This window comes from Heterodontus francisci, chromosome 8 (genome assembly GCF_036365525.1).
Source record: "Heterodontus francisci isolate sHetFra1 chromosome 8, sHetFra1.hap1, whole genome shotgun sequence".
NCBI classification, from domain to species: domain Eukaryota; kingdom Metazoa; phylum Chordata; class Chondrichthyes; order Heterodontiformes; family Heterodontidae; genus Heterodontus; species Heterodontus francisci.
Window position 1 is genome coordinate 117,571,225 of NC_090378.1, and position 25,761 is coordinate 117,596,985.

At 43.2% G+C, this 25,761-nt stretch overlaps 2 protein-coding genes across 2 annotated transcripts in view; one reads left to right on the forward strand and one right to left on the reverse strand.

Moving 5' to 3' along the window:
- Positions 1 to 258: 258 nt before the first annotated feature.
- Positions 259 to 24,600, reverse strand: LOC137373247 (immunoglobulin kappa light chain-like). Its single transcript, XM_068038098.1, has 7 exons — positions 24,500 to 24,600; positions 23,195 to 23,285; positions 21,663 to 21,823; positions 21,129 to 21,244; positions 20,664 to 20,965; positions 5,229 to 5,274; positions 259 to 1,204 (listed from the first exon to the last, which is right to left on the reverse strand). The coding sequence occupies exons 1-7, from the start codon at positions 24,598 to 24,600 to the stop codon at positions 876 to 878; spliced, it is 1,146 nt and encodes a 381-aa protein (XP_067894199.1). The 3' UTR covers positions 259 to 875.
- Positions 4,852 to 25,761, forward strand: part of LOC137373096 (uncharacterized) — a 28,945-nt gene continuing 8,035 nt past the window's right edge. Inside the window, exon 1 of the mRNA XM_068037968.1 lies at positions 4,852 to 5,022. The gene's annotated coding sequence lies outside the window, so the exon portion shown is untranslated. The remainder of the gene's footprint in view (positions 5,023 to 25,761) is intronic.

Sequence of the window (25,761 nt, forward strand, 5' to 3'; positions counted from 1 at the left end):
TGAAGAGTGAAGTGTGAATGCTGGGATTGTGATGATTTAATTCCAGCTGCTTTCAGTTTCTGTTTTTAATCTTGTAATCTCAAGGGATTTGAGATAAAACTGATCATTTTAATATGATTTACAATTGGCTATGAATCAATTCTGCTTCTGACATGTTATTGATTGACAGGTCAACCAGCCAATCATCAGATTCACTTGCTGAAATGCAGCCAATCAGCTGACAGGAAGGTGGGACATTTCCAAAGCACTCCCAAGACATTTACTGAATATTCTTAATGTTTATTACCTTTTACTGATTTACATTTACAGAAAAAAGACTTGAATAAACAGCCCAGCGAGAGGTAGCTGGAGAAATTCACAGGGAGAATGGAGGTTTATTAAAACAGTTGTGGAGATTTTCTCAATAACATGAGAATCCTGTCGCTTTAAACAGAGACTAAACTTTAAATTGTAACTGCAGAGTGAGCAGGAAGGAGGTCTGGTTTACTGAGCGGCGAATTCTGAGGTTCACATTATTTTAGCTCAGCTGACAGTCTTCAGCATCTTAGAGAGGTTTTACTTGGCATCACGAGTCTACATTGTCCAATCAAACACTCCCAGGGCAGGTACAGTACGGGTTAGATACAGAGTAAAGCTCCGTCTACATTGTCCAATCAAATACTCCCAGGGCAGGTACAGTACGGGTTAGATACAGAGTAAAGCTCCCTCTACACTGTCCCAATTTCGAGCCTTAACCCCTGATCCTCAGAAGTGTCTCAGACCCAGTCACGAGAAGGAAGAGAGTTGAAATTCCGTGTTGAAAATGACCTTTATCCTCCCAGCTCACCCCTGTTATATTTAAAGTTGTGTCTCCTCTGCGGACTGTCTCTAACACTCTACACACATTCTGATCTGCTCACACTCTTACTGAGGGGAGAGGAGAGGGTCTCATGGATCAGGGCACAGGAGAAGCGGGCGTTGGACTCCCAGTCAGAGCCAGAGAGGGTCAGCAGGCTGCTGACACTGTAGGTGCTATCCGAAGCTCGCAGGTAGTTGCTGGTCTGAACCCCGGCCGAAATGACTGCACCGTCCTTCTTCCACTCTACCCCCACTTCATCGGGATAGAAGTGATCGGCAAGGCACACCAGGGTGGCAGTGCCCTTGGCCTTGACCTCCTCCTCCGAGGGGGGCAGCAGGGTCAGTGTGGGTTGAGACTTCTCTCGGCCTGAAAGAGAAGAGAAAAACTGTTAATCACTGCATGTTTGTGTGCTCGGTGTATATATTTGTGTGTTGTGGGTATATGTGTTCTTTGTGCATTTTTGCATATTCTGTGTATATCTGTGTTTCCTGTGTGTATATTTGTGTGTTCTGTGTGTGTATTTATGTGTTCTATATATATTTGTGTGTTCTATAAATATTTATGTATTCTGAGTATATATTTATTTGTTCTGTGTATATGTGTGTGTTCTGTATATTGTTACAAGAGATTTATTTTTGTACTAAAATCTTAGAATTCTATGTGTTTTTAAAAATTGAAAACAGGATTTCCAGTGGACATGGACACCTGCAACTAGCTGAAATTTTTGGATGTTGACTTTGTATACAAGAATAGGAAAAGCAAACCGTTTCAAGGAAGCCTGCCAAGGGGTTTTTGACCTCCTCAGAGCATCACTTTGAATGACAGTGGATACTCTATGTCTGGTCATGTGATTGGCTCAGGAAGGTTTACTGTCACTTCAGACCCTTTTAAAATCCAATGAGTTAGACAAAAAGCAGGCATTTGAAATTTGGTTGCTGATCTGCCTTGAGATCAAAGTTGAAGACCAAAAAAGACCTCTCTCTGTAAAGGAAACTTGCATCTCTTGAAAAGAAACCCTGCATTTGAAAGGTGGCAGATTCCGATTGCCTCCTGTCTCTGAAGAATTCCTGCATCCAGCATGGTTCCTGTTGCCTGCTGTGTTTTGGGAAATCCTGGAACCTGAAGAAAGCTTCTACTGCAATACTGCTGCTGTGAGCCCTCAGCAGACCTGTTGCTACACCCCTGCCAAAAGTCCTGTGTGACGCCTACTGTAGCCGAATTGCCCTGAACGCCGACCCATCACAGACTGTTCATCAACTTCTCCTGGAGAGACTTTGAGTGGCATCCGACTATTCAACTCTGGGACACCTCATTCAACTGAAGAACTTCATATCAAGAACGTGACAAACTGATTTATTTTATTATTCCTTCTATTCCTAAGAAACAGCTGTGACCCGTGAAGAAGTGGGACTGAATTAATATTTATTTCTTCCACCTTGGTCGGAACAATATATATTATTTTGTTCTTCGTGTATTTGTGTGCTCTTTGTGTATTTATGTGTTTCAGTGTATATTTGCATTATCTGTGCATTTTTGTGTTCTATGTCTATGCTTCTGTGTTCTCTATATATTTTTGTAAATTCTGTGTTCATATTTGTGTGTTCTGTGTGTTTATATTTCTGTGCTGTGTGTTTGTGTATTCTGTGTTTATTTGTATGTTTTGAGTCGCTTTGAGTGGTCTATGTGTATATTCGTCTGTGTCTCTCTGTGGGTGTTTCTACATTGGAATTCACATTGGATAACAGACAGCTGGGTTGATGAACTCCTGTTTGTGTTTAACCATTAGAGGTGAGAACCATTAATTCTTGATTTCCTTCTGTTTTGCCTAGCTTGCTAAGGTTAGCCTAAATATAAATACATTGAATCGTTTGATGTTCAGATGGTTAAATGGTGTTGGACAGTTTTTTAAATCTGTAATGAAGGGTTACCACCAATTCAGCACTGAAATGGTTATAGTAAGAGTGTTTGAAGACTCAATGTCCCTTTAAGACACTGTTAACCTGACAGGAAGCTCGAACTATAGATCAGTCTATCTGGAGGAAACAGGCTCAGTGTTAACAAATCTCAGATCACACATACACATCGGGAGAACTTTCTCCGGAACACTGGAACAGACTTGTCTCAACACACTTCAGAAATAACAACAACCAAAACAGTAACTTGTATTTATATGTTCAGTAATTGCTTTTAAGAATAATGTACCTTTAAGATCTTCGTATGCTAATGAGGTGAGCACCACTATTTTGAGATCTTCAACAGCCAGATCTCCACATACCTCAATAATGTTGCATCAGACAACATAAAAAGCTTCTCATTACATGGTGGCAGCTGTGGTGTATAGCGCCTTTAATCTCATTAAGCCCTTAAAACCTCTCAATGTGCTTCACAGGAGCATTATAAAACAGAAATATGACACTGAGCCACAAATGGAGATAAAGGAGGAAAGTGAGGTAGATGATGAGCAGATGAGCTGAGCAGGGACACAGTCGTGTGATGTTACTGCGGTGGAAATAGGGGGTCTTAGTGATGGCCGGAACATGAGGTCAGAAATATGACACCAAGGCTGTGAACAGTCTGGTTTAGTCTCAGACGGGGGGAAGGATGGAGGGATGGAGAAGGGTTGGATGACGTGGGGGAGGATGGAGGGATGGAGAAGGGTTGGGTGTCAGTGTAGAAGGTTCTAGATGTCATTTAAAACCTTCCTGCCCAGCACTGGGGTGAGGTCAAGGGTGAGGCTATAATTAGTCTCAGTGCACTGGGGTCAGGCAGGGTCACTGCTCCGAATGATCCCATGACCCCTGGAAGGTGAGAGTGTGCGGACAATGGGCGAGGGTCAGGATCAGGAGCCTCCAACCTCAAAGAAAGACTTGCATTTCTATAGCGCCTGTCACCACCTCAGCATATCTTCAAGTATTTTACAGCCAACTGTTCACAGTAAGATCCCAGACAGCTGAGTGATACTGAGCAGATAATCTGATTTTCAATGATGTTGGTTGAATGATAAACATTGTCCAGGACACCGAGGAGAATTCCCCTGCTCTTCTAATAGTGCAGTGGGATCCTTTACATCCACCTGAGAGGGCAGACGTCAGTTTGTCTCATCTGAAAGACAGCACCTCTGACAATGCAGCACTCCCTCAATACTGCACTGCAGTGTCAGCCTGGATTATGTGCTCCAGTCTCTGGAGTGGGACCTGAAGCCACAACATTCTGACTCAGAAGTGAGAGTGTTACCCACTGAGACAACACTAACACCTCACAGTCGAATAGCCTGCCATTCTCAACCTCCCGGCTCACACTTGGAGGAATGAGGTCACTTGGGGAGGGTGGAGCTGTGCCCCAGCCAGAGATAGTGCCTTCAGGAGAGAGATGGAGAGCAGATTGTGGGAGACCTGTAGTCTAGAGGGGTGACATTTAACCAGTCGATGGCAGATGCTGAGCCCTTTCCCTGTAAGTATTATGTAAGTCGATGGGGAAAGTGGGAGGGGCACTAGAGTGACACCTTTGTTGCTGCTGAAACTCTTGCTATCTGCTCAGTCATGTCTAATAAACACACAGACAAATCAGACAAACATTAGTCAGTTTTCTGTGGATTTTCTGCTGGGTTCAGCTTTAATCAACAGGGTATTGTGGGAGCTCCCGGTTAATAAAAAGAAAAGAAAGACTTGTATTTATATCGAGTATTTCACACCTCAGGACCTCCCAAAGTCATTTACAGACAATGAAGGACTTGTTTAAAGAGCAGTCACTGTTGGAATGTAGGAAATGTGGCAGACAATTTGTGCACAGCAAGATCCCACAAACAGCAATGAGGTAAATGAGCATTTTTAGCAATGTCGGTTCAGAGATAAATTTTGGCCTGAACTTCACCCAAAGAGAAAGCAACTGAGAGTCTCCCCAAAACCCTGGAACACTGAAGCCACTGGATTGGGAGCCCTGCTGTCACTGTTTGTCATCAGAACTTTGACAAGAGATAAGCAGGGAGTGGACAGAACAGAGTTAAAGCTGGGGGAGGTGGGACCTCGGTGTCTCACTGTGCTGGTGCTGAGATCAGTTATATCAGAGACTGTGACAGAGACCCAGAGCTCACACTGAGACTGGCAGGAGTCTAGTGAGGGATTTCAGTCCATGGAGCAGGAATGTGACCACAGTCTGCAAACGTCCAGATCTCCTCTACACACTCGGTAAAAGTTGGTTACTTATATCTTGTTGGTTAAAGGGGGAATGTAACTAAAGAAATACAGCTGGGCACCCTGTTATACACAGTGCTCTTCAATGAACCATTTCATTGACTGCAGCTCCTTACTAACACCTTCCACTATTCAGCATTTGTGTTTTAGAATGTTTCAGTATTTAAAGGATTAGTAACGGAGGATTGAGGTTTACTTACTCAGTCTGAGCTTGGTTCCTTTACCAAACGTTAACCACACTGACAGCTTCCAGTGCAGGGGCTGTACAATATCCTCTGCTCTGTGTTTCACTCACTCACTCTCACACTCTCTCTGTCTTTCACTGTCACTGTGTCTCTCTCTCTCTGTCTGTATTTGTGTGTGTGTGTGTGTCTCTCTTTCTCTCTCTCTGTGTTTCCTTCCCTGTGTGTGCCTCTGTGTGTGTGTCTGTCTCTCTGTCTGTATTTGTGTGTGTGTCTCTCTCTGTGTTTCCTTCTCGGTGTGTGCCTCTGTGTGTGTGTCTCTCTCTGTCTGTATTTGTGTGTGTGTCTCTCTCTGTGTTTCCTTCTCGGTGTGTGCCTCTGTGTGTGTGTCTCTCTCTGTCTGTATTTGTGTGTGTGTCTCTCTCTGTGTTTCTTTCTCGGTGTGTGCCTCTGTGTGTGTGTCTGTCTCTCCGTCTGTATTTGTGTGTGTGTCTCTCTCTGTGTTTACTTCCCGGTGTGTGCCTCTGTGTGTGTGTCTGTCTCTCCGTCTGTATTTGTGTGTGTGTCTCTCTCTGTGTTTCCTTCCCTGTGTGTGCCTCTGTGTGTGTGTCTCTCTCTGTCTGTATTTGTGTGTGTATGTGTGTGTGTGTGTCTCTCTTTCTCTCTCTCTGTGTTTCCTTCCCTGTGTGTGCCTCTGTGTGTGTGTCTCTCTCTGTCTGTATTTGTGTGTGTGTCTCTCTCTGTGTTTCCTTCCCTGTGTGTGCCTCTCTCTGTCTGTATTTGTGTGTGTGTCTCTCTCTGTGTTTCCTTCTCGGTGTGTGCCTCTGTGTGTGTGTCTGTCTCTCCGTCTGTATTTGTGTGTGTCTCTCTCTGTGTTTACTTCCCGGTGTGTGCCCCTGTGTCTCTCTCTCTCTTCGGGTAAGAATGGATCTGACCCAGATAAATTGGAGAACTGTAACTGAACAATGGGCTGCTTTTAAAGAAGAGATAGTTCGGGCAAAACCAAGGTGTATTTCCACGAAGGGGAAACGTGGGGCAAACAAATCCAGAGCTCCCTGGATGACAAAAGAGACAGAGGTTAAGATAAAGAAGAAAAAGTCTGCTTATGATAAATGTCAGGTGGATTTTCTTTTGTTATTTGATCATGGGATATGGGCGTCACTGGCTAGGCCAGCATTTATTGCCCATCCCTAATTGCCCACTGAAGGCATTTAAGAGTCAACCACATTGCTGTGGGTCTGGAGTCACATGAAGACCAGACCAGGTAAGGCCTGCAGATTTCCTTCCCTGAAGGACATTAGTGAACCAGATGGGTTTTTACAACAATCGACAATGGTTTCATGGTCACCATTCCACCAGCTTTTAATTCCAGATTTATTAATTGAATTCAAATTTCACTATCTGCCATGGTGGGATTCAAACACATGTCCCCAGAACGGCACAGTGGCGCAGTGGTTAGCACCGCAGCCTCACAGCTCCAGCGACCCGGGTTCAATTCTGGGTACTGCCTGTGTGGAGTTTGCAAGTTCTCTCTGTGTCTGCGTGGGTTTCCTCCGGGTGCTCCGGTTTCCTCAAACATGCCAAAGACTTGCAGATTGATAGGTAAATTGGCCATTAGCAATTGCCCCTAGTATAGGTAGGTGGTAGGGAAATTTGGGTACAGGTGAGGATGTGGTAGGAATATGGAATTAGTGTAGGATTAGTATAAATGGGTGGTTGATGGTCGGCACAGACTCGGTGGGCCGAAGGGCCTGTTTCAATGCTGTATCTCTAAAAAAAAAATTAGCCTGGGCCTCTGGATTACTGGTCAAGTGACATTACCACTACACCATCACCTCCCCCTACAATCGAGAACTAGGCTGAATGTAGAAGGCTCAGAGGGGAATTTAAAAGGCAAAGGGAAGAAAAGAGAGAGTATGAAAAGAGACTGGCAGCTAATACAATAGTGGATCTAATAGTCTTGTATCGGCATGTATATAGTAAAAGAGTGGTAAAAGGAGTAGTGGGGCGATTAGGGACCAAAAAGGGGATTTACACATGGAGGTAGGAGCATGGCTGAGGTATGAAATGAATACTTTCCATCTGTCTTTATCAAGGGAGAAGATGCTGCACAGGTCATAGTGAAAGAGAAGGTAATTCAGACACCAGATGGGTTTAAAATTGATAAAGAGGAGTTATTGGATAGGCTGTCTGTACTTAAAGTGGATTAAACACCAGGACTGGATGAGATGCACCCAAGGATACTGAGGGAGTGAGAGTGGAAATTGCAGAGCCACTGCCATAATTTTACAGTCTTCGTTAAACTCAGGGATGGTGGCAGAGAATTGGAGAATTGTAAATGTGACACCCTTGTTCAAAAAAAGGGTGTAAAGATAAGCCCAGCAATGTCAAGCCAGTCAGTTTAACCTCAGTGGTGGGGAAACTTCTAGAAAGAATAATTCAGGACAAGATTAATAGTCACATGGACAAGTGCAAGTTAGTTAAGGAAAGCCAGCAATGATTTGTTCAGGGCAAATCATGTTTAACTAACTTGTTGGAGTTTTTGATCAGGTAACAGAGAGAGTTGATGAGGGCAATGTTGTTGCTGTTGATGTTGTGTACATGGACTTTCAAAAGGTGTTTGACACAGTGCCACACAACAGACTGGTGAGCAAAGTTATAGCTCATGGAATAAAAGGGACAGAAGCAACATGGATACAAAATTGGCTGAGTGACAGGAAAAAGAGAGTAGTTAATGGATATTTTTCAGGCTGGAGGAAGATTTGTAGTGGAGTTCCTCAGGGATCAGTGTTGGGATCCTTGCTTTTCCTAATATATATTAATGACCTAAACCTTGGTGTGCAGGGCACAATTTCAAAATTTGCAGAAGATACAAAACTTGGAAGTATTGTGAACTGTGAGGAAGACAGTGTAGAACTTCAAAAGGATACAGACAGGTTGGTGGAATGGGCTGACAAGTGGCAGATGAAATTTAAATGCAGAGAAGTGTGATGTGGTAGAGAGAATGCGGAGAGACAATATAAAATAAAGGGTATAATTCTAAAGGAGGTACAGGAGCAGAGGGACCTAAGTGTATATGTGCGGAAGTCATTGAAGGTGGCAGGACAGGTTGAGAGAGAGGTTAATAAAGCATACAGTATCCTGGGCTTTATTAATAGGGGCACAGAGTACAAGAGCAAGGAGGTTATGTTAAACTTGTATAAAACACTAGTTCAGCCTCAACTGGAGGACTGTGTCCAGTTCTGGGTGCCACAATTTAGGAAGGAAGTGAAGGCATTAGAGAGGGTGCAGAAAGGATTCACAAGAATCGGTCCAGGGATAGTTATGTGGATAAATTGGAGAAGCTGGGACTGTTTCCTTGGAGATGAGAAGGTTGAGAGGGGATTTGATAGGGGTATTCAAAATCATTAGGGCTCTGGACAGAGTAGATAGGGAGAAACTATTACCATTGGTGGAAGGATCGAGAACCAGAGGGCACAGATGTAAGGTAATTGGCAAAAGATGCAATGGTGACATGAGGAGAAACTTTTTCACACAGCGAGTAGTTCGGATCTGGAAGACACTGCCTGAGAGTGTGGTGGAGGCAGGTTCAATTGATGCATTCAAAAGGGAATTGGATTATTCTCCTAAAAGGAAGGATATGCAGGATGACGGGGAGAAGGTGCCGGAGTGTCACGAGGTGAATTGCTCTTTCAGAGATCCAGCACAGAAATGATGGCCTGAATGGCCTTCTTCTGTGCTGTAACCATTCTATAATTCTATCATTGTTTTTCAAAGTCTGTATTTGTCTCTCATTGCCTGCGTGTCTCCCGTTGTGTGTGTGTGGATGTGTCTCTTTCCTTCTGTCTCTCAATGTCTGCGTGCATGTCTCTGTGCCTCTACGCATATCTCCCTGTCCCTCTCCCACCTTCTCTCACTCATTCTGTCTCTCCCTTGGTCTGTATCTCTCTCACACTCTGCCTCTCACTGTTTCTGTGTCTCGCTGTGTCTAAGCTGCATGCAGCAGTGCTCGGGAGAGTTGGAATCCCAATTCGATGAAAACATTTTCAGCATCTCTTCATAAGTGCACATGGAGTGTTCGAGGAACAACTTAAGCCTTCAATGAGCAGTGGGCACCACAGGGGCAGGGGGGTGTAGTGGACAGTGAACATAATGTCATGGTTTAATTTGATCAGTTTACGTTCTTCATTAATTATATTACATATATAACTGTGAGATGTGTCAGTACAGGAGGTGGGACTGTGTGTCCATTATTATATATTATATATAACTGTGGGATGTGTCAGTGCCGGAGGTGGGACTGTGTGTCCATTATTATATATTATATATAACTGTGGGATGTGTCAGTGCCGGAGGTGGGACTGTGTGTCCATTATTATATATTATATATAACTGTGGGATGTGTCAGTGCAGGAGGTGGGACTGTGTGTCCATTATTATATATTATATATAACTGTGGGATGTGTCAGTGCCGGAGGTGGGACTGTGTGTCCATTATTATATATTATATATAACTGTGGGATGTGTCAGTGCAGGAGGTGGGACTGTGTGTCCATTATTATATATTATATATAACTGTGGGATGTGTCAGTTCAGGAGGTGGGACCGTGTGTCCATTATTATATATTATATATAACTGTGGGATGTGTCAGTGCAGGAGGTGGGACTGTGTGTCCATTATTATATATTATATATAACTGTGGGATGTGTCAGTCCAGGAGGTGGGACTGTGTGTCCATTATTATATATTATTTATAACTGTGGGATGTGTCAGTCCAGGAGGTGGGACTGTGTGTCCATTATTATATATCATATACAACTGTGGGATGTGTCAGTCCAGGAGGTGGGACTGTGTGTCCATTATTATATATTATATATAACTGTGGGATGTGTCAGTCCAGGAGGTGGGACTGTGTGTCCATTATTATATATTATTTATAACTGTGGGATGTGTCAGTCCAGGAGGTGGGACTGTGTGTCCATTATTATATATTATATATAACTGTGGGATGTGTCAGTCCAGGAGGTGGGGCTGTGTGTCCATTATTATATATTATATATAACAGTGGGATGTGTCAGTCCAGGAGGTGGGACTGTGTGTCCATTATTATATATTATATATAACTGTGGGATGTGTCAGTCCAGGAGGTGGGACTGTGTGTTCATTATTATATATTATATATAACTGTGGGATGTGTCAGTCCAGGAGGTGGGACTGTGTGTCCATTATTATATATTATATATAACTGTGGGATGTGTCAGTATGCAGGAGGTGGGACTGTGTGTCCATTATTATATATTATATATAGCTGTGGGATGTGTCAGTACAGGAGGTGAGACTGTGTGTCCATTATTATATATTATATATAACTGTGGGATGTGTCAGTATACAGGAGGTGGGACTGTGTGTCCATTATTATATATTATATATAGCTGTGGGATGTGTCAGTACAGGAGGTGAGACTGTGTGTCCATTATTATATATTATATATAACTGTGGGATGTGTCAGTGCAGGAGGTGGGACTGTGTGTCCATTATTATATATTATATATAACTGTGGGATGTGTCAGTCCAGGAGGTGGGACTGTGTGTCCATTATTATATATTATTTATAACTGTGGGATGTGTCAGTCCAGGAGGTGGGACTGTGTGTCCATTATTATATATCATATACAACTGTGGGATGTGTCAGTCCAGGAGGTGGGACTGTGTGTCCATTATTATATATTATATATAACAGTGGGATGTGTCAGTCCAGGAGGTGGGGCTGTGTGTCCATTATTATATATTATATATAACAGTGGGATGTGTCAGTCCAGGAGGTGGGACTGTGTGTCCATTATTATATATTATATATAACTGTGGGATGTGTCAGTCCAGGAGGTGGGGCTGTGTGTCCATTATTATATATTATATATAACAGTGGGATGTGTCAGTCCAGGAGGTGGGGCTGTGTGTCCATTATTATATATTATATATAACAGTGGGATGTGTCAGTCCAGGAGGTGGGACTGTGTGTCCATTATTATATATTATATATAACTGTGGGATGTGTCAGTATGCAGGAGGTGGGACTGTGTGTCCATTATTATATATTATAGATAGCTGTGGGATGTGTCAGTACAGGAGGTGAGACTGTGTGTCCATTATTATATATTATATATAACTGTGGGATGTGTCAGTCCAGGAGGTGGGACTGTGTGTCCATTATTATATATTATATATAACTGTGGGATGTGTCAGTATGCAGGAGGTGGGACTGTGTGTCCATTATTATATATTATAGATAGCTGTGGGATGTGTCAGTACAGGAGGTGAGACTGTGTGTCCATTATTATATATTATATATAACTGTGGGATGTGTCAGTATACAGGAGGTGGGACTGTGTGTCCATTATTATATATTATATATAGCTGTGGGATGTGTCAGTACAGGAGGTGAGACTGTGTGTCCATTATTATGTATTATATATAACTGTGGGATGTGTCAGTCCAGAAGGTGAGACTGTGTGTCCATTATTATATATTATATATAACTGTGGGATGTGTCAGTGCAGGAGGTGGGACCGTGTGTCCATTATTATATATTATATATAACTGTGGGATGTGTCAGTCCAGGAGGTGGGACTGTGTGTCCATTATTTTATATTGTATATAACTGTGGGACGTGTCAGTACAGGAGGTGGGACTGTGTGTCCATTATTATATATTATATATAAATGTGGGATGTGTCAGTCCAGGAGGTGGGACTGTGTGTCCATTATTATGTATTATATATAACTGTGGGATGTGTCAGTATACAGGAGGTAGGACTGTGTGTCCACTATTATATATTATATATAGCTGTGGGATGTGTCAGTACAGGAGGTGAGACTGTGTTTCCATTATTATGTATTATATATAACTGTGGGATGTGTCAGTCCAGAAGGTGAGACTGTGTGTCCATTATTATATATTATATATAACTGTGGGATGTGTCAGTGCAGGAGGTGGGACCGTGTGTCCATTATTATATATTATATATAACTGTGGGATGTGTCAGTCCAGGAGGTGGGACAGTGTGTCCATTATTATATATTGTATATAACTGTGGGACGTGTCAGTACAGGAGGTGGGACTGTGTGTCCATTATTATATATTATATATAACTGTGGGATGTGTCAGTACAGGAGGTGGGACTGTGTGTCCATTATTATAAATGATATATAACTGTGGAATGTGTCAGTACAGGAGGTGGGACTGTGTGTCCATTATTATACATTATATATAACTGTGGGACGTGTCAGTACAGGAGCTGGGACTGTGTGTCCATTATTATATATTATATATAACTGTGGGACGTGTCAGTACAGGAGGTGGGACTGTGTGTCCATTATTATATATTATATATAACTGTGGGACGTGTCAGTACAGGAGGTGGGACTGTGTGTCCATTATTATATTATATAACTGTGGGACGTGTCAGTACAGGAGGTGGGACTGTGTTTCCATTATTATATATTATATATAACTGTGGGATGTGTCAGTACAGGAGGTGGGATCCTGTGTTCATTATTATATATTATATATAACTGTGGGATGTGTCAGTGAGGGAGGTGGGACTGTGTGTCCATTATTATATATTATATATAACTGTGGGACATGTCAGGACAGGAGGTGGGACTGTGTTTCCATTATTATATATTATATATCACTGTGGGATGTGTCAGTACAGGAGGTGGGATCCTGTGTTCATTATTATATATTATATATAACTGTGGGATGTGTCAGTGAGGGAGGTGGGACTGTGTGTCCATTATGATATATTATATATAACTGTGGGATGTGTCAGTTCGGGAGGTGGGACTGTGTGTCCATTATTATATATTATATATAACTGTGGGATGTGTCAGTTCGGGAGGTGGGACTGTGTGTCCATTGTTATATATTATATATAACTGTGGGATGTGTCAGTGCAGGAGGTGGGACTGTGTGTCCATTATTATATATTATATATAACTGTGGGATGTGTCAGTACAGGAGGTGGGACTGTGTGTCCATTATTATATATTATATATAACTGTGGGATGTGTCAGTCCAGGAGGTGGGACTGTGTGTCCATTATTATATATTATATATCACTGTGGGATGTGTCAGTGCAGGAGGTGGGACTGTGTGTCCATTATTATATATTATATATAACTGTGGGATGTGTCAGTACAGGAGGTGGGACTGTGTGTCCATTATTATATATTATATATAACTGTGGGATGTGTCAGTCCAGGAGGTGGGACTGTGTGTCCATTATTATATATTATATATCACTGTGGGATGTGTCAGTGCAGGAGGTGGGACTGTGTGTCCATTATTATATATTATATATAACTGTGGGATGTGTCAGTGCAGGAGGTGGGACTGTGTGTCCATTATTATATATTATATATAACTGTGGGATGTGTCAGTACAGGAGGTGGGACTGTGTGTCCATTATTATATATTATATATAACTGTGGGATGTGTCAGTACAGGAGGTGGGACTGTGTGTCCATTATTATATATTATATATAACTGTGGAATGTGTCAGTACAGGAGGTGGGACTGTGTGTCCATTATTATATATTATATATAACTGTGGGATGTGTCAGTACAGGAGGTGGGACTGTGTGTCCATTATTATATATTATATATAACTGTGGAATGTGTCAGTACAGGAGGTGGGACTGTGTGTCCATTATTATATATTATATATAACTGTGGGATGTGTCAGTACAGGAGGTGGGACTGTGTGTCCATTATTATATATTATATATAACTGTGGGATGTGTCAGTACAGGAGGTGGGACTGTGTGTCCATTATTATATATTATATATAACTGTGGGATGTGTCAGTACAGGAGGTGGGACTGTGTGTCCATTATTATATATTATATATAACTGTGGGATGTGTCAGTACAGGAGGTGGGACTGTGTGTCCATTATTATATATTATATATAACTGTGGGATGTGTCAGTCCAGGAGGTGGGACTGTGTGTCCATTATTATATATTATATATAACTGTGGGATGTGTCAGTATGCAGGAGGTGGGACTGTGTGTCCATTATTATATATTATATATAGCTGTGGGATGTGTCAGTACAGGAGGTGAGACTGTGTGTCCATTATTATATATTATATATAACTGTGGGATGTGTCAGTATACAGGAGGTGGGACTGTGTGTCCATTATTATATATTATATATAGCTGTGGGATGTGTCAGTACAGGAGGTGAGACTGTGTGTCCATTATTATATATTATATATAACTGTGGGATGTGTCAGTGCAGGAGGTGGGACTGTGTGTCCATTATTATATATTATATATAACTGTGGGATGTGTCAGTCCAGGAGGTGGGACTGTGTGTCCATTATTATATATTATTTATAACTGTGGGATGTGTCAGTCCAGGAGGTGGGACTGTGTGTCCATTATTATATATCATATACAACTGTGGGATGTGTCAGTCCAGGAGGTGGGACTGTGTGTCCATTATTATATATTATATATAACAGTGGGATGTGTCAGTCCAGGAGGTGGGGCTGTGTGTCCATTATTATATATCATATACAACTGTGGGATGTGTCAGTCCAGGAGGTGGGGCTGTGTGTCCATTATTATATATTATATATAACTGTGGGATGTGTCAGTCCAGGAGGTGGGGCTGTGTGTCCATTATTATATATTATATATAACTGTGGGATGTGTCAGTCCAGGAGGTGGGGCTGTGTGTCCATTATTATATATTATATATAACAGTGGGATGTGTCAGTCCAGGAGGTGGGACTGTGTGTCCATTATTATATATTATATATAACTGTGGGATGTGTCAGTATGCAGGAGGTGGGACTGTGTGTCCATTATTATATATTATAGATAGCTGTGGGATGTGTCAGTACAGGAGGTGAGACTGTGTGTCCATTATTATATATTATATATAACTGTGGGATGTGTCAGTCCAGGAGGTGGGACTGTGTGTCCATTATTATATATTATATATAACTGTGGGATGTGTCAGTATGCAGGAGGTGGGACTGTGTGTCCATTATTATATATTATAGATAGCTGTGGGATGTGTCAGTACAGGAGGTGAGACTGTGTGTCCATTATTATATATTATATATAACTGTGGGATGTGTCAGTATACAGGAGGTGGGACTGTGTGTCCATTATTATATATTATATATAGCTGTGGGATGTGTCAGTACAGGAGGTGAGACTGTGTGTCCATTATTATGTATTATATATAACTGTGGGATGTGTCAGTCCAGAAGGTGAGACTGTGTGTCCATTATTATATATTATATATAACTGTGGGATGTGTCAGTGCAGGAGGTGGGACCGTGTGTCCATTATTATATATTATATATAACTGTGGGATGTGTCAGTCCAGGAGGTGGGACTGTGTGTCCATTATTTTATATTGTATATAACTGTGGGACGTGTCAGTACAGGAGGTGGGACTGTGTGTCCATTATTATATATTATATATAAATGTGGGATGTGTCAGTCCAGGAGGTGGGACTGTGTGTCCATTATTATGTATTATATATAACTGTGGGATGTGTCAGTATACAGGAGGTAGGACTGTGTGTCCACTATTATATATTATATATAGCTGTGGGATGTGTCAGTACAGGAGGTGAGACTGTGTTTCCATTATTATGTATTATATATAACTGTGGGATGTGTCAGTCCAGAAGGTGAGACTGTGTGTCCATTATTATATATTATATATAACTGTGGGATGTGTCAGTGCAGGAGGTGGGACCGTGTGTCCATTATTATATATTATATATAACTGTGGGATGTGTCAGTCCAGGAGGTGGGACAGTGTGTCCATTATTATATATTGTATATAACTGTGGGACGTGTCAGTACAGGAGGTGGGACTGTGTGTCCATTATTATATATTATATATAACTGTGGGATGTGTCAGTACAGGAGGTGGGACTGTGTGTCCATTATTATAAATGATATATAACTGTGGAATGTGTCAGTACAGGAGGTGGGACTGTGTGTCCATTATTATACATTATATATAACTGTGGGACGTGTCAGTACAGGAGCTGGGACTGTGTGTCCATTATTATATATTATATATAACTGTGGGACGTGTCAGTACAGGAGGTGGGACTGTGTGTCCATTATTATATATTATATATAACTGTGGGACGTGTCAGTACAGGAGGTGGGATTGTGTGTCCATTATTATATTATATAACTGTGGGACGTGTCAGTACAGGAGGTGGGACTGTGTTTCCATTATTATATATTATATATAACTGTGGGATGTGTCAGTACAGGAGGTGGGATCCTGTGTTCATTATTATATATTATATATAACTGTGGGATGTGTCAGTGAGGGAGGTGGGACTGTGTGTCCATTATTATATATTATATATAACTGTGGGACATGTCAGGACAGGAGGTGGGACTGTGTTTCCATTATTATATATTATATATCACTGTGGGATGTGTCAGTACAGGAGGTGGGATCCTGTGTTCATTATTATATATTATATATAACTGTGGGATGTGTCAGTGAGGGAGGTGGGACTGTGTGTCCATTATGATATATTATATATAACTGTGGGATGTGTCAGTTCGGGAGGTGGGACTGTGTGTCCATTATTATATATTATATATAACTGTGGGATGTGTCAGTTCGGGAGGTGGGACTGTGTGTCCATTGTTATATATTATATATAACTGTGGGATGTGTCAGTGCAGGAGGTGGGACTGTGTGTCCATTATTATATATTATATATAACTGTGGGATGTGTCAGTACAGGAGGTGGGACTGTGTGTCCATTATTATATATTATATATAACTGTGGGATGTGTCAGTCCAGGAGGTGGGACTGTGTGTCCATTATTATATATTATATATCACTGTGGGATGTGTCAGTGCAGGAGGTGGGACTGTGTGTCCATTATTATATATTATATATAACTGTGGGATGTGTCAGTACAGGAGGTGGGACTGTGTGTCCATTATTATATATTATATATAACTGTGGGATGTGTCAGTCCAGGAGGTGGGACTGTGTGTCCATTATTATATATTATATATCACTGTGGGATGTGTCAGTGCAGGAGGTGGGACTGTGTGTCCATTATTATATATTATATATAACTGTGGGATGTGTCAGTGCAGGAGGTGGGACTGTGTGTCCATTATTATATATTATATATAACTGTGGGATGTGTCAGTACAGGAGGTGGGACTGTGTGTCCATTATTATATATTATATATAACTGTGGGATGTGTCAGTACAGGAGGTGGGACTGTGTGTCCATTATTATATATTATATATAACTGTGGAATGTGTCAGTACAGGAGGTGGGACTGTGTGTCCATTATTATATATTATATATAACTGTGGGATGTGTCAGTACAGGAGGTGGGACTGTGTGTCCATTATTATATATTATATATAACTGTGGAATGTGTCAGTACAGGAGGTGGGACTGTGTGTCCATTATTATATATTATATATAACTGTGGGATGTGTCAGTACAGGAGGTGGGACTGTGTGTCCATTATTATATATTATATATAACTGTGGGATGTGTCAGTACAGGAGGTGGGACTGTGTGTCCATTATTATATATTATATATAACTGTGGGATGTGTCAGTACAGGAGGTGGGACTGTGTGTCCATTATTATATATTATATATAACTGTGGGATGTGTCAGTACAGGAGGTGGGACTGTGTGTCCATTATTATATATTATATATAACTGTGGGATGTGTCAGTACAGGAGGTGGGACTGTGTGTCCATTATTATATATTATATATAACTGTGGAATGTGTCAGTACAGGAGGTGGGACTGTGTGTCCATTATTATATATTATATATAACTGTGGGATGTGTCAGTACAGGAGGTGGGACTGTGTGTCCATTATTTTATATTGTATATAACTGTGGGACGTGTCAGTACAGGAGGTGGGACTGTGTGTCCATTATTATATATTATATATAAATGTGGGATGTGTCAGTCCAGGAGGTGGGACTGTGTGTCCATTATTATGTATTATATATAACTGTGGGATGTGTCAGTATACAGGAGGTAGGACTGTGTGTCCACTATTATATATTATATATAGCTGTGGGATGTGTCAGTACAGGAGGTGAGACTGTGTTTCCATTATTATGTATTATATATAACTGTGGGATGTGTCAGTCCAGAAGGTGAGACTGTGTGTCCATTATTATATATTATATATAACTGTGGGATGTGTCAGTGCAGGAGGTGGGACCGTGTGTCCATTATTATATATTATATATAACTGTGGGATGTGTCAGTCCAGGAGGTGGGACAGTGTGTCCATTATTATATATTGTATATAACTGTGGGACGTGTCAGTACAGGAGGTGGGACTGTGTGTCCATTATTATATATTATATATAACTGTGGGATGTGTCAGTACAGGAGGTGGGACTGTGTGTCCATTATTATAAATGATATATAACTGTGGAATGTGTCAGTACAGGAGGTGGGACTGTGTGTCCATTATTATACATTATATATAACTGTGGGACGTGTCAGTACAGGAGCTGGGACTGTGTGTCCATTATTATATATTATATATAACTGTGGGACGTGTCAGTACAGGAGGTGGGACTGTGTGTCCATTATTATATATTATATATAACTGTGGGACGTGTCAGTACAGGAGGTGGGACTGTGTGTCCATTATTATATTATATAACTGTGGGACGTGTCAGTACAGGAGGTGGGACTGTGTTTCCATTATTATATATTATATATAACTGTGGGATGTGTCAGTACAGGAGGTGGGATCCTGTGTTCATTATTATATATTATATATAACTGTGGGATGTGTCAGTGAGGGAGGTGGGACTGTGTGTCCATTATTATATATTATATATAACTGTGGGACATGTCAGGACAGGAGGTGGGACTGTGTTTCCATTATTATATATTATATATCACTGTGGGATGTGTCAGTACAGGAGGTGGGATCCTGTGTTCATTATTATATATTATATATAACTGTGGGATGTGTCAGTGAGGGAGGTGGGACTGTGTGTCCATTATGATATATTATATATAACTGTGGGATGTGTCAGTTCGGGAGGTGGGACTGTGTGTCCATTATTATATATTATATATAACTGTGGGATGTGTCAGTACAGGAGGTGGGACTGTGTGTCCATTATTATATATTATATATAACTGTGGGATGTGTCAGTCCAGGAGGTGGGACTGTGTGTCCATTATTATATATTATATATCACTGTGGGATGTGTCAGTGCAGGAGGTGGGACTGTGTGTCCATTATTATATATTATATATAACTGTGGGATGTGTCAGTACAGGAGGTGGGACTGTGTGTCCATTATTATATATTATATATAACTGTGGGATGTGTCAGTCCAGGAGGTGGGACTGTGTGTCCATTATTATATATTATATATCACTGTGGGATGTGTCAGTGCAGGAGGTGGGACTGTGTGTCCATTATTATATATTATATATAACTGTGGGATGTGTCAGTGCAGGAGGTGGGACTGTGTGTCCATTATTATATATTATATATAACTGTGGGATGTGTCAGTACAGGAGGTGGGACTGTGTGTCCATTATTATATATTATATATAACTGTGGGATGTGTCAGTACAGGAGGTGGGACTGTGTGTCCATTATTATATATTATATATAACTGTGGAATGTGTCAGTACAGGAGGTGGGACTGTGTGTCCATTATTATATATTATATATAACTGTGGGATGTGTCAGTACAGGAGGTGGGACTGTGTGTCCATTATTATATATTATATATAACTGTGGAATGTGTCAGTACAGGAGGTGGGACTGTGTGTCCATTATTATATATTATATATAACTGTGGGATGTGTCAGTACAGGAGGTGGGACTGTGTGTCCATTATTATATATTATATATAACTGTGGGATGTGTCAGTACAGGAGGTGGGACTGTGTGTCCATTATTATATATTATATATAACTGTGGGATGTGTCAGTACAGGAGGTGGGACTGTGTGTCCATTATTATATATTATATATAACTGTGGGATGTGTCAGTACAGGAGGTGGGACTGTGTGTCCATTATTATATATTATATATAACTGTGGGATGTGTCAGTACAGGAGGTGGGACTGTGTGTCCATTATTATATATTATATATAACTGTGGAATGTGTCAGTACAGGAGGTGGGACTGTGTGTCCATTATTATATATTATATATAACTGTGGGATGTGTCAGTACAGGAGGTGGGACTGTGTGTCCATTATTATATATTATATATAACTGTGGGATGTGTCAGTACAGGAGGTGGGACTGTGTGTCCATTATTATATATTATATATAACTGTGGGATGTGTCAGTACAGGCTTTGGGACTGTGTGTATTGAGGTTTTTGTACGGCTCTGTCTCACTGTGTAGGGGCTGCTGCTATATTGCTGACAGTAATAATCTGCGACATCCTCATTCTGTACATTACTGATTGTCAGAGTGAATTTGAGGTTCTGTTGACTGCCGGTGAACCGTTCCGATATTCCTGTGTATCGAGTTGTTGCACCATAGATCAGGAGAGTGGGTTTCTGACCGTCTCGCTGCTGATACCAAGCTGCATACTTGCTCACGGACTGGCTGGCCGTACAGGTGATCGTTGCGGTCTGTCCCAGTGTCACTGACAGTGCCGGTGGAGACTGGGTCATGATGATGTCTCCACTGATACCTGAGGGGTAATAGAGAAACAGAGTGAAGTAAGAACTGTCACAGAAAGACCCTGTAAAATGAGATATTATTGGAGACAGTGACCGCTCCTCTTGTTTCAGCATTTTCCCTCCAATCACAAGTCAGCAGAATTGGACTGAAATAAACAGCAGGAAAATATTAACCGTGGAAGGAGAGAGATTTGTATCTGCCACGCAGAATGCCAGAGGCCAGATCAGCTGGATGGGTGAAATCATGGTGTCTGCTCCTGTCTCTGTGCCTGGTTACTGATAAACTCTCCCTTCACTGGGCTCTGCTTTATAAAGCTGCAGCCTGTGAGAGTCTGACTGCCTGTTTCTCAGTATGTAAATGGTATCACCCAGAGAAAGGCACGTCAGCAACTCTCACTTCCTCTTCTCTCTCCCTCTTCCCCCCTCTCTCACTCTCCCTCTCCTCCCTCCCTCTTTCCCTCTTCCTCTGTCTCCCTCTCTTCCTCTCCCTCTCCTCCCTCCCTCTTCCTCACTCTCCCTCTCCTCCCTCTCTTCCTCTTCCTCACTCTCCCTCTCCTCCTTCTCTTCCACTTCCTCTGTCTCCCTCTCTCACTATCCCTCTCCCTCACTCACTCTCTTTCTCTCCCCTTCTGTCTATCCTTGTCTCTGTTTTGCTCTTTTGTACTCTTTCTTTGTCATCCTCTCTTAATGCCTCTCTCTCTCTGTTACTCTGTCTCACTGGCCTGGATTTTAAGGCTCCCTCGACATTGTGATCCCAGGTGGGAGATCCTGAAGTTGGCTCCGGATGAGGCCACCACGGACCTTGACGCCGGCAGAGCCACTCCCAATCCTCCCGGTGACGGGGAGGCTCTGTGCCGACCACCCGGCCGCTGGGCGACAGGACCACAATTTAAACATTTAAATCAATAATATTAATGAATTTAAATCTACTCACCCGTGATCTTGAGGGTCCGTCACAGTGTCGCACCTTCAGAACCCTGTCTGGGGAAACAAGGCACCACACTGGTGGGGAGGTGGGAGCAGGTCAGTTTCTCAGTGCAGGAGTTGGGGGGGAAACGGGGTCAAATAAACAGCAGGATGTAGGGGATGGTGGGAAGGGTGTACTTTAAACTTTGTGCAGTTTGGTGTGGGGAGGTCATATGTTAAATGTAACTGTTTTGGGGGGAAAGGGAATATAGTTGATGTAATTGTTATGGAGTTGGGTGAGAAAGGGGAATTGGAACTTTATTGATGTAATTCTGGGAGGAAATCTCTTTAAAAAATGTCAATATCCCGGCAGGACTGACTGCCCTTTAAAAATGGTGTCATTGCCGGCACACAGGCAGTTGACGCCATTGCCGGGGACGGACAGCCCATCCCCTCCACATGACTGAGGGAGGGGGAGATGTGGCCCACCCCAGCTGGTTCAATGAGCCTCCGCACTTCAGATCACGATGGCTCTTTGGTGTGCGGCCCACACGGGCAGGCTGTCATTTTGTGAGCTCGCCGACGAGCTCATAGAATCCAGCACATTGTTTCTCCTCTCTCTGTCTGTCTCTGTCTGTCTGTCTCTGTCTGTCTGTCTCTCTGTCTCTGTCTCTCTCTCTCTGTCTCTCTGTCTCTCTGTCTCTCTATCTCTGTCTCTCTGTCTCTGTCTGTCTGTCTCTGTCTCTGTGTGTGTGTGTGTGTCTCTCTCTCTGTCTGTCTCTCTCTGTCTGTCTCTGTCTCTCTCTCTCTGTCTCTCTCTCTCCCTCTTTTTCTGTCTCCCTCTCTCTCTGTCTCTCTCTCTCTGTCTGTCTCTGTCTCTCTCTGTCTGTCTCTGTCTCTCTCTCTGTCTCTCTCTCTCTCTGTCTCTCTCTCTCCCTCTTTTTCTGTCTCCCTCTCTGTCTGTCTCTCTCTCTCTCTCTCTGTCTGTCTGTCTCTCTGTCTCTCTCTCTCTCGGTCTCTCTCTCTCTCTGTCTCTCTCTCTCTCTGTCTCTCATTCTCTCTCTCTCTCTTTTTCTATCTCCCTCTCCCTCTCTCTGTCTCAGTTTTCGACCCTCTGGGCTGAATTTTACCAGCCCCTCCACTCGCGGGTCACAGCGCTGGGGCAGGTAAAATTATGTGGGGAGTCGCCCGCCTCGACCCCCCGTGTTGTGGAGAAGGGCTCGCCGCATATTACCAGTGGCGAGGGGACATTGGTGCCACCGCCCACTGCCACTGGTGGCGGGACCTTCATCTCCATATTAAAATGAACCTTAATGATATGTAAATAAACTTACCTGCAGGTGCGGCTGTCCCACACCGATTTTACCACCACCGTTCATACCTCGCGCACCTTCGGAACTCCGTACGGAATTCCGAGGCGGGAACCTGGTGGAGAGCGGGGAGGAATAAAACTTTCAGGGCGGGAGGGGTGGGGGAGCCGGGGAGCGGGGAAAACAATTTTGATTGGATGTGGGGATGGTGGGAAGAGGTTGAAGGGTAAAAGATTGAAGGTTGGGGTGAAAGTTCAGGTATTTGAAAAAGCCAGTTGTTGATCATTTCGGGCAATGAAATGACCATTGGGGAGTTGGGGAAGGGCTTCCATCACAAAGATTTTTATTTAATAAAGTTTTACAATAATACACCTTTATTTAAATGAGCCCCTATGTGTAATTTCGCAGGGGCTCCGGGACGACACATCTGCACAGTCTCCATCCCGACAACACTCATAAAATTCATCCTTGGATTTCTATCACCCTGTTCGTCCACCTCTCTGTATCTCTCTCAGTTATACTTTCACCCTCCTCTCCCTCATTGCATATCTGTCTTTCACATTCTTCCCATCTCCCTCTCCCTGTTTTGCTTTCCTCCCTGTCGCTCTGTCTCTTTCTCATTCTCCCTCATTTCTGGTCTCTCTCTCCCACTGTGTTTCTCTCTCCCTCTTTCCCTGTCTCTATCTCTCTGTCTTTGATCCTCTGCCTACTCATCTCTCTCTCCCACCCTCCATTGTTCTGTAATTCTGTAACTGATCTCTATAACAGGAGTCATTACTGGAGACTGGGACACTTTGAGACCTGGTGCAGCAGTTAAATGTCTCCCCCTCTCTCTTTCTCTCACTCTGTCTCACAGCCTCCACCTCGCTCTCTCTTTCCCACAGTCTGCCAGGTGGAGCAGTTAAATGAAGGGTAAAACTCCCTCTGCTCTGCCCCATCAATGGATGTTAATTCTTGACCCCAGAAACATGCCTTCTCCTGGAGTAAGGCCCCATTCCCCACAGTGACCATGCTTTGACCTCTCTCAGTAAGACTGGCAGATTATTGTCAAATTTAGGACAGTTCTGTGCTGTTGGTCTATTCTCACTGGGACTGGTTTGGACAGAAAGCTCATTTCGTGAAGGCCCAGCAGAGAGAGGAGATCCTCACCCCATCAGTGTGAGCTGGAGGGACAGGACAGGGTCTGACCCACTGCCCCATCCTGTCAGCTCATAACATGTTCTAATCCCTTCCCGTCTCCATCCCTTTCCATGGTCAGGCTCCTGGTCATGGAGTTTTACTGGGTTGAGGGGCGGACAATCACACATTTACAACATAAAGGAGCTTTACTTCACATCAACCATGGTGACCATGTTCCACTGGACCTCCAATAGGGACCAGTAAACATGGGCCTCCTTCTCACTGGACCTCCAATAGGGAACAGTAAACATGGGCCTCCTTCCCACTGAACCCTCCAATCGGGACCAATAAACATGGGCCTCCTTCCCACTGGACCCTTCAATAGGGACCAGTAAACATGGGCCTCCTTCCCACTGGGCATCCAATAGGGACCAGTAAACATGGGCCTCCTTCCCACTGGGCCTCCAATAGGGACCAGCAAACATGGGCCTCCTTCCCACTGGGCCTCCAATAGGGACCAGCAAACATGGGCCTCCTTCCCACTGGGCCTCCAATAGGGACCAGCAAACATGGGCCTCCTTCCCACTGGGCCTCCAATAGGGACCAGTAATCACGGGCCTCCTTCCCACTGGACCCTCCAATAGGGACCAGTAAACATGGGCCTCCTTCCCACTGGACCCTCCAATAGGGACCAGTAAACATGGGCCTCCTTCCCACTGGGCATCCAATAGGGACCAGTAAACATGGGCCTCCTTCCCACTGGGCCTCCAGTAGGGCTCAGTAAACATGGGCCTCCTTCCCACTGGCCCTCCAGTAGGGACCAGCAAACATGGGCCTCCTTCCCACTGGGCCTAAAGTAGTTGAGCTTCAAACCCCACATCCTCTCCATCATGTGAGCCTCTTATTTCTGTCCCCACAACATTGCCCGTCTCTACACTACATCAGCCCCTTGACCACACAAACCCTTATCCCTGCTCATCTTGTCTCCAAACTTGATTATTCCCATGTCTGCTGCCGGCTTCTTTCATCCACTCTCCATAAACCCCGACTTGTCTGAAATGCAGTGGTCAGTACACTGTCTGACACCAAGTGCCGTTCCAACACTACCCCTGACCTCACTGACCTACTACCCTGACCTCACTGACCTCTGTTTCCCTCCTCCCTACCCTCTGCCTCCTGCTGCAGACTCACATTCCCTCCCTCACTCTTCCATCTTCTAACTCGCCTCTCCTGCCCATCGCTGCTTCCTTCATCCCATCATTGACAGCAGAGCCTTCAGATGCCTCGGCCCTGCTCTCTGAACTCCCGCCATTAATCCCTCCCCCTCTCCAGGTCTCTCTCTGCTCCATCAAACTCCATCCTTTCACCCAAGACTTTGATCACTCTTCCGAAAGACTCCTCACCCCCTACCCCGTTCCTCTTACTGTGGCTCTGTGAAGCATCTTGTGATGTTTTGTACTTTAAAGGTGCTA

Coding starts and splice junctions, on each gene's coding strand:
- LOC137373247 (XM_068038098.1), bottom strand. CDS start 24,600: ATGTTTACTGTTCCCTATTGGAGGTCCAGTGAGAAGGAGGCCCATGTT. Junction 5,275..20,663: donor ATAGCAGCAGCCCCTACACA/GTGAGACAGAGC, acceptor CTGCACTGGAAG/CTGTCAGTGTGGTTAACGTT. Junction 1,205..5,228: donor AGGAACCAAGCTCAGACTGA/GTAAGTAAACCT, acceptor CTTCTCTTTCAG/GCCGAGAGAAGTCTCAACCC.